The sequence below is a fragment of the Tupaia chinensis genome, unplaced genomic scaffold (assembly GCF_000334495.1).
Source record: "Tupaia chinensis unplaced genomic scaffold, TupChi_1.0 Scaffold000434_1, whole genome shotgun sequence".
In the NCBI taxonomy this organism is placed as follows: Eukaryota; Metazoa; Chordata; class Mammalia; order Scandentia; family Tupaiidae; genus Tupaia; species Tupaia belangeri.
Window position 1 is genome coordinate 1,206,613 of NW_006159939.1, and position 12,688 is coordinate 1,219,300.

At 38.4% G+C, this 12,688-nt stretch overlaps 1 protein-coding gene across 1 annotated transcript in view; it reads left to right on the forward strand.

Moving 5' to 3' along the window:
* Positions 1–2,793, forward strand: part of SLCO1A2 (solute carrier organic anion transporter family member 1A2) — a 56,514-nt gene extending 53,721 nt beyond the window's left edge. The window contains exon 15 of the mRNA XM_027774443.1: positions 2,017–2,793. Coding sequence (XP_027630244.1) covers positions 2,017–2,236 — 220 coding nt within the window. The 3' untranslated portion in view covers positions 2,237–2,793. The remainder of the gene's footprint in view (positions 1–2,016) is intronic.
* The last annotated feature ends 9,895 nt before the right edge of the window (positions 2,794–12,688 follow it).

Consider the following 12,688-nt stretch of genomic DNA (forward strand, 5'->3'; position numbering starts at 1 on the left):
ATTAAATAAATAATTATTTAAATAAATAATTATTTAAATAAATAATTATTTAAAATTGTAATTCTAAGCAATTTAAGTAATTGATACTTAGAGATTTGATGTATAACAAATTTGGAAAATTAAAATAATTTTTAGCAGATGGCATAGTGATTGCATTGCTGGACTCCCACTTGGCCAAATACAGCTAGAGTCCTGTACCTGGTGGCATGAAAATCACACCGGGCAGATGTATATGCATGACCAAAATCCTGAGAGGAGAATAGAGTAGAGATGGTGGCATGGCCATCCCCCATGGCTGATTTCTCATTTTATTTCCCACTATCTGTCTCTCTCCTTGAGCACACCCTAAGGCATAAACCTCTTTAAAAAAATTAATAATTGGGACTCGCAGTTCGCATAATGGCTGTCTCTGGACTCCCATGTAGCCGACCGCAGTTCGAGTCCCGGACCCAGTGGCTTAAACTTATGCTGGGTGCGTGTGTGTGCATACCCAAGATCCCAAGAGGAGAATGGAGGAGAAGGGATTGCGGCATGGCCATCACCCCGGGGGGTGATTTCTCGCTTTCTGTTTCTCTGCCTCTCTCTGTCTTTCTGGCGAGCGCACATGCACTATAGTGAAAATCTCTCCAGAAAAAAATAAAGAAAAAAAATTAATAATCTTCTAGATAAACATATATATTACCATATGTTCCTATAAATGTATAGAAAACATGAATATTTTCATAGTAATATAAAAATATAAATCAGTCTAAAATTTTCATCTCCCAAAGACATCAAGTCCAGATGCTTTTGAGGCAAGTTTTAGCAAACCTTCAGTAGACTAGTAATTCCTATATTATACAAGTTATGCTAAGAAATAAAAGAAGACTAAGTTTTCTATTTTACAAAGCTAGTACAGTCACACTGGAAAAGTTCAGCACAAGAGAAAAAAATACAGATTGAACTTATAAATACCCATGAAAAAATTCTACATAAAAAATTTGAAGATTTGAATGTATAATATATTAAAAATACTAGTAAGACTTATTGTAGGCATGAAAGAATGGTTCTTTGTTAGAAAAATCTATTCATATAATATACTGTAAAAATTTTTAAAAATCACAAATGGTTATTAAATGTGGGAAAGTGGTTTGCTGATGTTTTGTGCATTTGTGATTAAAAATTTGAGCAAATTCAGAGTAGAGAAGAACTTCCTTAACCTGATAAAAGTTACCTGTAAATTAATCATGAGAGAGGCCGAGTGGTGCTACAACGGTGACACAGCTGAACCCACATTGGAAAGGGCCTGTGTTTGCACACCGAGACCTCCCTGAGCATGCAGGGCATGTGTGCGTGTGCATGTATGCCTGTGATCCAGGCTTCCTGAGATTGCAGATGGACCCTTAGGAGATGCCCGATGTCTCTCTTTTTCATAAAAGAAATAAATAGCTTTAAAAAAATAAAAATAAATAAACCACAAGATAGACACTTTCATTAATGGTTTTTTGGGAAGCATTCTTATCAAATACTAGAGTAAAACTATTAGCATGGTCAGTACTAAATTTAAGTTAGAGGTTCTATTCAGTGTAAAAAATAATAACAATAACAACAGAGAAAAAAATAAACTTGAATTTTTCTGGATGGAAAGTAAAAAGAAAACCATTTTATAAACACCGGAATTAATCAAGGTGTTTGCCAAAGTTACTAGGCACAATCAACATGCAATATAATTAGCTGCTATTGTCCTACTGGGAATAGAATGTTAACAATTAAAGATGTGTAAAATTAGTTTCTACTCCCCATGTTATCTATATAAGTGTTATTGCATTTTCTTTTTCTTTCTTTTCTTTTAATATTCAGTCACTATGTATCACTACAGCACACCAAATAAATTTTTCCATTATGAATATACTGCATATTGGTTCAGTGAAAGATATTACCATACATTTTATCATCAACAGATAATTTTCCATTTTTGTGTCCCTTAAATATTGTGCTTCTTTCTTTTTTCCATGACTCCCTCCCTTGTTCCAATAGATACATCTATCTTGGATTGCCAGCTGCACTGCGAGGAATAAGCTATCTTCCAGCTTTTTTGATCTTAATTCTTCTGAGAAAGCATCGTCTACCTGGTGAAAATGCCTCCTCAGGCACTGAGCTTGTAGAGACAAAAACTGCAAAGAAGGAAAATGACTGCAAAGATACGCACCAAAATTCTAAGGTCATGAATGATGGTGAATTGAAAACTAAGCTGTAATGCCCTATTGTCCTGTTATGTCTCTTTTTCCAAAGTTGCAGAACACTGTACAATTTCCTTATCTTTAAAATCCATAGAGGTACTGCAGGTAATTTTGGTCTTGTCTGTAAGAATCTTGGAATTTTTTTTTTCAAGATAAAAATATTCACTGATAGTATTTCTGAGGTATCAATGGCAATTGAAATTTTCCTAAGAGGGAGACATTTATAACAATCCCCAAAAAGGACTTTGGAGCCAGTTTATTTTTGTTATAGCATCAATCTCTGCTTTAACTCGTGCAAAGTAAGGATTTATTTCCCACATCTCCTTTTCAAATAGGCACAAAAATTTTTCTGTAATAAAATCTATTGAATTTCCTTGAATTTGTGCTTTGACGTTAGGGTTATTCAGAGATTGAGATTTTTGTCCTGGTTATGTGAAAACTTAAATATTTTATGTGCATTTATCACTTCCATGTGAGAGAGGCCTACATCTTCTTATTCTATTTATGCATTGCTCTTTGATACTTCCTCTTCACTCTAGACATGATTTAAAATAAATTACTCATTAATATGCCATCTCTTGCTTTCCGTTCTTTTCCTGCTTTATTACGCATGTCGTATTTGTGCTATTTTTGTTCCGAGTACTGACAAACTTAATCAGGTTATTAAAAATCATGTGGCAAAGATTGTTGTTTTTTTTTTTTTTGTTTGTTTGTTTTTTAGCAATTCAAACCTGGGGACCAAATTCCTTTTCAAAAAATAAGTGTCCAAGTCAAAGGATTAAAGAACAATATTACAAAAGCTCTACTCCTTAAAGACTGTGTGTAGTGTCAGGTATTGTGAAAGGACTACTTTCCCAGGTTCAGGAGGCCTCTTCAGACCAATGTCTGTGCCGCTCCTTAGGTCCCAAGTTAAATACTAGTTTTTTTCAAAAATAATTTTGATAATGAAATTTTAGCTTTTGCTTTGGAAACCCATATCATTTGCTTTAGAGATATACAATTAAATGTGAACAAGAAAGCATAAAATTGAAAAAATAGCAATAAAGTCACATTATACCTAGAAAAAACCTGAAACTGACAAAATTTAAGATATACATTAAGAACTAAATCTACTTATATTATTATTTTGTAACTTATGGATACAACCAAAGAATGAAAATTTTTTAGAGGCACACAAGGCCTTACTGGGATTCTGGTTAGAGAGAGTAGAATGAGAATGAGTGACATATTTCTGTCTACTTCTTATTCTTTTTCCCACTGAAATGACAGTCAATAGATGAAAATGATAGAAATCTCTAATGCTAAAGAAAATGCAGGAAGGAAGGGTAGCAGAAGTGAGTGTCAATATCCTACAGTTATTTAAGTGTACTATAAAGGGAATGAAAACATCTTCAGGGTTGGAAGAGAGCTGGGAAACTATAATCTAGAATATATTTAGGAAGAACCTGGAATGTCAGAGGGAACACTGGAGCTGTAGGTTCAAAGAGTATGAATTGATAGCTGGAAAGGAAACAGGCCAGTTAGTTGTAGGATGTGCTATAGACATTTTGCAGATCAGTATGATTTACTGAATAATTAGATGTGTCATTAAAGAAAAAAGTAACTGAGATAAGAAAGACTGTTGAACAAGTTTTGAGGAAAAGATTAGAGCTAAGTTTTGAACTCACAAAGTCTGAGATTCCATCTTTGAGTGTATTAAATATAACTAACATTCAAGGCAGGGGTTAGTATGGAAAGAGAAGAGGCGAGCTAACATCATTGGGAATGAGGAGTGCAACTTTGGGGTAGGCATGCCAGCAGCAGTGAGGTAGTTAGTGTCATAGTCTGATGACATGAAATTTGTACCTGCTTTGCTATAAGAGGAGGAAGAAAGCAGAATGGTCTACGAGCTAAAATGAGGAGCCAAGATTTACCCCACATTTAGGCAGCTGTGAGAAAAAGTAAGCAGCCAACCTGTGAGAAGGTTTCAGGAGAAGCAGCATTCCCAGAAAAAGTTCAGATTTTACACAGGGGTGATGATGAAAAGAATGGTCATTCATGAGTCTAAGGATACAGAGGGTTTTAGTACTGATGGACTGTGAGTTCCAGAGGTCACAGTGAAAGTGGACAGGTTCCAGAAATTGAAATCTGAACAATTGAGAAGAGATGAGGCCCTGTGACCTAGTGGGTAAGGGTTCTCAGGTTCTAAGTGGCCAACTGTGGTCCAAATCCTATTCCTGGTACTTGAAATGAATGCCAGGCATGTGTGCATGTGTGCCCCAAATCCTGACAAGGATGGATATATGGAGAAAGGACTGTGTGATGACCATGCCCATTGGGTGGTTCTTTCTTCTTCTCTGCCTCTGTGTCTGTCTCTGGCAAGCGCACACACCTTCTGGTAATTAAAAAAGAGAATGAGAGAGAGAGACAGAGTAGGAGATATATGGAAATCAGACTTATGGGAATTAGAAGAAGGAATATGAGTGATAACTTGGAATTCTGGGGCTCTGTGGGTGATTGATATAAATAGCTGCCTTAAGGGTATGTTGAACAGGTCTGGGGCCACATTCTAGTAAAGTGTTGTTCAGCCCTGGCTGTGTTTCAGGCAGCCCCAGGTGGGCTCCATCCTCCATGCCACAATCCCTTCTCCTCCATTTTGCTCTCAGGATTTTGGGCATACATGCACATGTGCAAAGCATGATTTTCAAATTTCCAGGTCTGGGATTGAACCATGGTCACCCACGTGGATGCTCAACACCTTAATCACCACACCAACTGCTGGTCCCTGGAGATAATTTTTAATGTCTTGGTAAACACTAGTTACATTCGGAATTATAAATAATATATTAAACCACTACCTCTAGGTCTATTAACTTCAGACTCATATAATAATAAATTTAAAAATGAGTGTCTTACTCTTTTTTTATTTCATTGCTAATAGAAATATCTGAGATTGAACGATTTACAAAGAAATAAGGATTTAGTGACTCAACTTCAGTGACTGGAAGAACTCAATGGGTCTCCTGAGACATCATTAATCTATTAATTCTATTCTTCTCATGGAATGGAAATTCTACCTGCTATCATGCTACAAAAATATTTCAGGAGTATGTAATTTACTTTAGACTCACAGGCTTGAAGGAGTTTGCCTTGAGTCTCAAATAAAACTTTGGACTTTTGAGTTGTGGATGAAATCAATGAAAAATGTTGGGGCTCTTAAAATAGGATGATTGTATTTTATATATGAGTTTGCTACCAGGTAACTGAAAACAGAACTGTAATCATGATTGCTTCTGGGACATTGGAACAGGATTAGGATAAAAAAACCATTCCTTTTTCTTTCAGTTTAGTTCCTTCTTTCTGAGCTTGCCTCAAAATTATGTAATTATGTATATAGGCCTTTTTGTCATCTAGGTAAAACATATTTTTAAAGTAGTATTTAATAAAGACTTACACATCAGTAAAAAGTAACTAATATTATAAAAGAAATAAAGCATTTTACAGAAGGGGAAAATAACTGAGTCCCCAGATTATAAGAATTGATGATCTTTAATGAGTATTTACAGAATAATTTTTTTTCTCACTTTTGCTCTTGGTTCTAGAGGATATGCATGTCTGTGTGTGTATGAGGAAGGTGATAACTAAGTTATATGTCATAGAATTAAAATAGAATTCAAGTTGCTGTGATTTTATTAGAATGAATAAATATATGTAGAAAACAATTATAGAACAACTAATAAAAGTACAGGGTACTTTCCAACAGTATGGGTATATGGAGTCACCAAGAACTCAGACTTTTTTTTGCATGAGCTTCCATTGAAGGTCTTGATGGGAAATGATGCCTTCTGATTGATGAACAGAAAAAAAAAATTCTAGTCCCTTTTAAAGGAAGGTCTCCTTTGCTGTTGGCTACAGTGACAGTGTTTACAGTTTGTGACAATGACATATGGCAGCATGTCATTGCTAATTGGGAAGGGGTTTCTTTGTGAAGTAACAAGACAAAGCTTTCTGAGATGACATTATGCCCTTTTTCCTTTTGCTTTCCTGAACCATTGATATCAGCTCTGAGAAGCAGCAGCCATCTTACAACCAAAAGGCAACAAACATAGGATGAAGATGGCAAAGGAAGGGTGAGTGAGGAAAGGGTCTGGCTATTCATACACTGGCAGGGGCAAGGCTAAGGCTAAGATTACAGAGTTTTTATTATTGTTATTATTGCTATAGGGAATACTCTGGAGAGAGAGAGAAAGTGAGAAAGCACACCCCAGGGAGTTGGCCATGCCACAATCCTTTCTCCTCCATTTCTCCTCTCTGGATTTTGAGTATACATGCACATGTGACCAGCGTGTTTCTCAAGCCTCTCAGTCCATGATTCAACAACACAGTTGGCCATATGGGATGCAGCCACTTTAACCTCAATGCTACCGGCTTGCCCCAAACAAAAGCACTACTTTTCAAATCAGAATTGAAATAACAAACTAAGGATGACTGTGTACTCAGACCTACAGTCCTCTACTCTACAAACTGAGCCATTGAAGGGGGCATAAAGTTTTAAGATATAAAAGTTAAAGAGACAATCTATGTACGAAGAAAATTCAAAGATAAATGGATTGAAAAACTGTGGCACATATACTCTATGGAATACTACTCAGCCATTAAAAACAAGACCCTGGCTTTTGACAGAAAATGAATGAATATGGAAGATTTACTGCTGAGTGAAACAAGCCAGGCTATGAAGGAGAGACATTGTATGTCTCCACTTAATATATACAGAGTGTCCACACTCTATGACCTGGATGAACTAAAGGATATAGAAACACAGTAGATGGTTGTAAATACCAGATATAGTGTGGGAAGAGAGTGGGTGAAGGAGTAGAGTCTGAAGAAGGACATTAAGGAGAAAATTAGAGAGGGAAAGCATTAATGGGACAAAGAAATTGAATATAATCTATTGAAAATATCTTTATAGTATTATCAACTGGACTGGGGAGAAATGTACACATGTTGGAATATTCACTTTGCAAGCTAAATAACATGATTGAATGTATAAAAAAATTGAAATAAAGTAAAAATAAAATAAAAGAAAATTCAAAATTATGTATGCAAATATTCACTTAGAATTAAAAAAAACCACAACAGATTCTATGTGATATGCTTCAGAACACAATAGTGATTTAAAAAAAAAACTTACAGCAAGCATTCTAGTTAAATAGGAAATATTTAAAACTTGCCTGTTTGCATCTGTTTTAAGAAAAAATATCAGGGCCAGCAGTTGATGTAATGGCTATGTCACTGGACTCCCAGGTAGTCGACCGCAGTTCGAGTCCTGGACCTGGTGGCTTAAACTCATGCCGGGCACGTGTGCGTGCGTGCCCAAGATCCCTAGAGGAGAATGGAGGAGAAGGGATTGTAGTGTAGTCATTCCCCCTGAGGGGTGATTTCTCACTTCTGTCTCTCTCTGTTTTTTTTCTGGCAAATGCATGCGTCCTATAGAAAAGCCTCTCAAAAAAAAAAAAAAAAGAAAGAAAAATGTCTACTACTGCTTTTTCTTTTCTTTTTTTTCTTTTTTTGGAGAGGTTTTAGCTGTAGGGTGCGTGCGCTCACCAGAGAGACAGAGAGAGACAGACAGAAAGCGAGAAATCACCCCTCAGTGGGGATGGCCATGCCGCAATCCCTTCTCCTCCATTCTCCTCTCGGGATCTTGGGCACGCACGCACATGCGCCCGGTGTGTTTTAAGCCACCGGGTCCGGGACGCGAACCGCGGTTGACTACGTGGGAGTCCAGCGACATAGCCATTACACTAACTGCTGGTCCCAATCCTAGTGCTTTTTGAAATTTGGAAGTTAAGATTATTTTAGTCCTTAAATCAAAACATTTAAGACCAGGAATAAACAAAGCAATTCTGAGGAAGAATGAAGGTGGAGCAACCTACTACTATCTATTCAGTTTTATAAAGCCAAATTATTTAAAGCAGTGTGGTATTGGTAACTAATTTTCCATTTTTTCTTTTTTCATTGACAGAGGACACATGAGCTTGTCAGACAGAGACAGAGAGAGGGAGAAAGTATTTCCCAATGGGGCATGGTCAGACTGCAATCCCTTCTCCTCCATTTCTCCATCCTCTCAGGATTTGGAGCATGCACATTAAACACGCACACCTGGCATTTTTTCAAGCCAGTGAGTCCAGGACTTGAACTATCGAGTCTGCCATATTGGATTCAGCTCACATAACCAGTAAGCTATAGGGCTAGCCCAAAGTAAATGTTTTCATACACAGAGACGAATACATCTTTCTTTCTGTTAGTAGTATGGGAGGTTGTGCCAGCAATAGGGCTGGATTTGAAGCTTCTTCTTGTGATGGTTACCTTGGGTGCATCAGGGGCTTCCAGTTCCTCTAGGGAAACCTTGTATTTAAGGTCTGTTCATTGTGTAGGTTTGGACTGTATATAGTTTGTCCTTTTACCAGAAACTATTTGTTTTTGGCAACTTCCCTAGTTCAATTCCACTTTCTTTTTTACCAGATGCTCGTTAGCATGAGGGGGAAAGTGGAGGAAGATATTCTCTGATGTTCTGATTAAGCTCAGTCTTAGGCACAGCTCTGTGAAACTCAGCCTTGGAAATGACTCAGCCTTTCTTTAAGAGTAGAGCTTCTTTTTCTTGCTCCTTTTCCTGGGCTGTTTGCCAGTGCCGTCAGCAAAAACAGCTATATTTTTACCACTGGAGAACAGACTTTTGTTCCTTTGGGAGAAAAGGAGAGATTGGTTTTGAGCATAGTTTGAAGCAGTAGTTGCTGTTCTCCTATCCCAGTCAGCGGCAGTGGAGTTCACCAAAGAGTCTCCCTAATTTTCCCTGAGCATGCTTACTGGGGCTCCTGGAAGAATCAACTACAAGCCTTATAAACACCCCTGTCTGAAGCCTTCAGAGGCTCCATTTTCTCATGCCAGCCTATATTTGGTCTTTAGCAACTCATTCACACTTTCTAGCTGAATTGTATACTGACATATATACCCCATGTAACTAAATATTCAAATCCTGTTTCTCCCTGCAGGAGCTATCTCCAGATTTCATTAGCTATTTGCCAATAACCTACTTGTTGATGGCTTCAAGAAGAATTATAAGTTGTGTTTTCCTTTTAACTTCTAGGAAAAATTTACCAGAGGCTGCACATGCTCACCAGAGACAGACAAGGAGAGAGGGGAAGAAAGCATACCCAATGGGGTATGGTCATACTTCAATTCCTTTTCCTCCACTTCTCATCTTAGGAGTTGGGCACACATACTTACCCAGCATGCTTTTCAAGACTGTGAGGCCAAGATTCAAACTATGCAGTTGGCCCTGTGGGATCCAGCTCCCTTGACCACTAGGCACAGGGTTGGCCCATCAGTTGCATTTTACCCTGCTTTTTTTATTGTAAGGAAGTGAATGAGAGGCACTCTATCCTGTTCTCTCTGTGTGTGACTGAAACCAGAAGTCTTTTTTTTTTTTTTAAAGTTTATTTATTTTTTCCATGCGCAAGAGAGAGAGGGAGAGAGAGAGAGAGAGAGAGAATGAAAGAGGCAGCATTCCCAACAGGGTCTTCACTCTGTGACCCATCCCCAAGATCAGGCAGTCAGGATTGTGAGCACATATGTGCCCAGAATACCCTAAGTGGTCTTTGGAATTGAACCAGGAATCTTTGCATGTGAGATCACCTCACAGAGTGTGTTTTACCACAGCATCACTATCTGGCCCCAGTAATCTCACTTTTATTGATGTAAAGAGAAATTTATTTCAATTAAATTTGGCGTAATGGCTATGTCACTGGACTTCCGTGTAGTTGACTATGGTTCGAGTTCCAGGCCCAGTGGCTTAAACTCATGTCAGGTGCATATGCATGCGTGTCCAAGATCCCGAGAGGAGAATGGAGGAGAAGGGATTGTGGTGTGGCCATTGCCCCCTGGGGGATGATTTTTCACTTTCTGTTTCTTTGTCTCTGTCTTTCTGGAGAGCACATGCACCCTATAGCAAAAAACCTCTCTCAAAAAAAAATAAGATTATAAAATTTCAAAGCCAGTTTATTTGAGAGTACCATTTTGCCTTTCCTTCATCCAATTTTAATCAGTAGATTCTCTAACAATGGATAAATTATCTCTTTAATAAATAATTCTTAGCATATCTATCATTGCAAAATATGTCTTCTAAATAACTCATTCTATAGGCTAGTAATCAGGCAAGAAGGCTTTTATTTTGTTTCTCTTGAGTTTCTTCTATTTTCTCAGATTTCTGTTTTCTTTCTTTCTAAATTTTAATGTAATTTTTTTTTTTTTTTTGCTATAGAGTATGTGTGCTTATATGTGAGAGCCAGATAGAGGGAAAAAGTAAGAAATCACTCCTCCAGCCCCCATCCAAGAGGATGATCACACCACAACCCCATCTCCTCTGGTTTCCTTTCTGGATTTTTGGGCAGGCACATACATGTGCCCAACGTGACCGTCAAGCTGCTGGGTCTGGGACTCAAACTGCACAGTTGGCCATGTGGGATCCAGTGCCTGTGCTTCAACCTCCATGCCACCTGCTGACCCTTATTTTCTATAGTTTTAATATGATGTTTTCATTAAATGAAGTCTCTAAACAACTGAGTTTTAAAATAGCAAATAATGTCATTAGTAATAAGGGTAAATAGAAGGTGTAATCTCATAAATACATCTAATATTGTGAATAACTAACAGTTCCAGTGTGTCAAACTTACTAGAAGCTGTTAGGTGGGGTCAGCCAGTAGTGTGGTGATTAAGGTGGCTGGATCCCACATGATCGGGGGTGCAGTGTGAGTCCCAGACCTGGAGGCTTGATAAACATGCTGGATGAGTGTGTCTGTGTCCAAAAACCCCAAGAGGAGAATGGAGGAAAATAGATTGCTGTGTAGCTATCCCTGCTGACACCATGGGGTGATTTCTCACTTTCCCTCTCTCTCTCCTTTTCTCTCTCATGAGGGTACATGCCCTATGGCAAAGTAAAAGAAATAAATAAGTTATTAAATATACATTATTCTAGTTCTGCCAATCGTTTTCCCCCAGGCCTTAAGAAACATACAGGGGAGACCAGCAGGTGGTGTGGTGGTTAAAGTGCTGGACACTCTCACATGGCTGACTATGGTTTGAGGCCCAGGCCCGGGGACTTGCATTCTCACTTTCTTTCTCTCTGGTCAAATTAAAATAAATGAGTGAATAAGTAAAACTAAATAAATAAATCTTAAAAAAAAAAAGAAACATACAGGGGCTGTCAGGTGGCATGGTAGTTAAGACAGCTGGATTCCACATTGCTGCCTCCACAGTTCGAATTCCCAACCTGGCAACTGGCAACTTGAAAAACATGCCAGATGTATGTGCGTGCATACCCACGATCCTGAGCAAAGGGAGGGATGGCAGAGAAGGCACTGTAGTTTGACCATTTCTCCTGAGGGATGCTTTCTCACTTTCCTTCTACTTCTCTTTCTTATCTCTTTGGCAAACACACACTCTCTCTTGCAGAAAAACAACTTTGTAATTGATTTAATTTTTTGGCATCAAAACCAGATTGTGCTTTAATTCCATTTTTCTACAAACTGTGAGGTCGTGGGAAGAGCTGACCCTGCATAGGCAGCTTGCTGGCAGGGTTTCTTTGGGAAAGGTCAGTCTTTTAAAATCTTCAATATAAAAGGTATTCTGTTTTACCCTGAGTATACTGATTTAAATGTTAATCTCACTTAAAAATTAATTGTCACAGAAATATTTAGAATACTATTTGACCAAAAATCTGAGTACTGCAACCAAGCCAAGTGATGCCGAGCTATCACAGAGGGCAAAGAGGACGTCTAGCCAGGAAGCATCCTGGCAGGGGTGTCAGAACTTGAATAGGGTGAGGAAGACATCCCCGTGAGGAGGAAGCAGGGTACAGGTCTGACGGAATGTGCTGGAATTGGGGTAGACCGAGAAGACTGTCTAGGGAGGAGAGCAGTCCAGTACATAGTGTTGGATTCTAAGTGGGAATCTGCAAAGGAGGCAGGTTGGCACCAACAATGGGATACTGGGTGGTATTAAGAATGGGAGATCAGTTAGCCAGTCCAGAGCCCAGTGGATAAGGCAGCTGGATCCCGAATGGCAGACTGCATGGTTCAACTCCTGGACCTGGTGACTTGAAAACATGCTGGGCACATGTGCAAGCAAGCTCAGGATCCCAAAGGGAGGAAGAAGCAGAAAAGGCATTGTGACATGACTATGTGCCATTGGAGTGTTTTTTCCTGTCTCTTTCTCTTTCTGTCTTTCTATAGCTCTGTGGCAAGTGCGTGTAGCCTCTGGTAAATTTTTTTTAAAAAAGAAAAACTTATTCTCTACAAAGATTGTAATCTCACTCACATTGTGAATTGATTGGTAGTGTCATCCCTTCTAATATCACTGGAGACAATTCTAATTCCTGGGAGTAAACTATTTTTTTAGAGAGACTTTTTTACTATAGGGTGGGTGCACTTACCAGA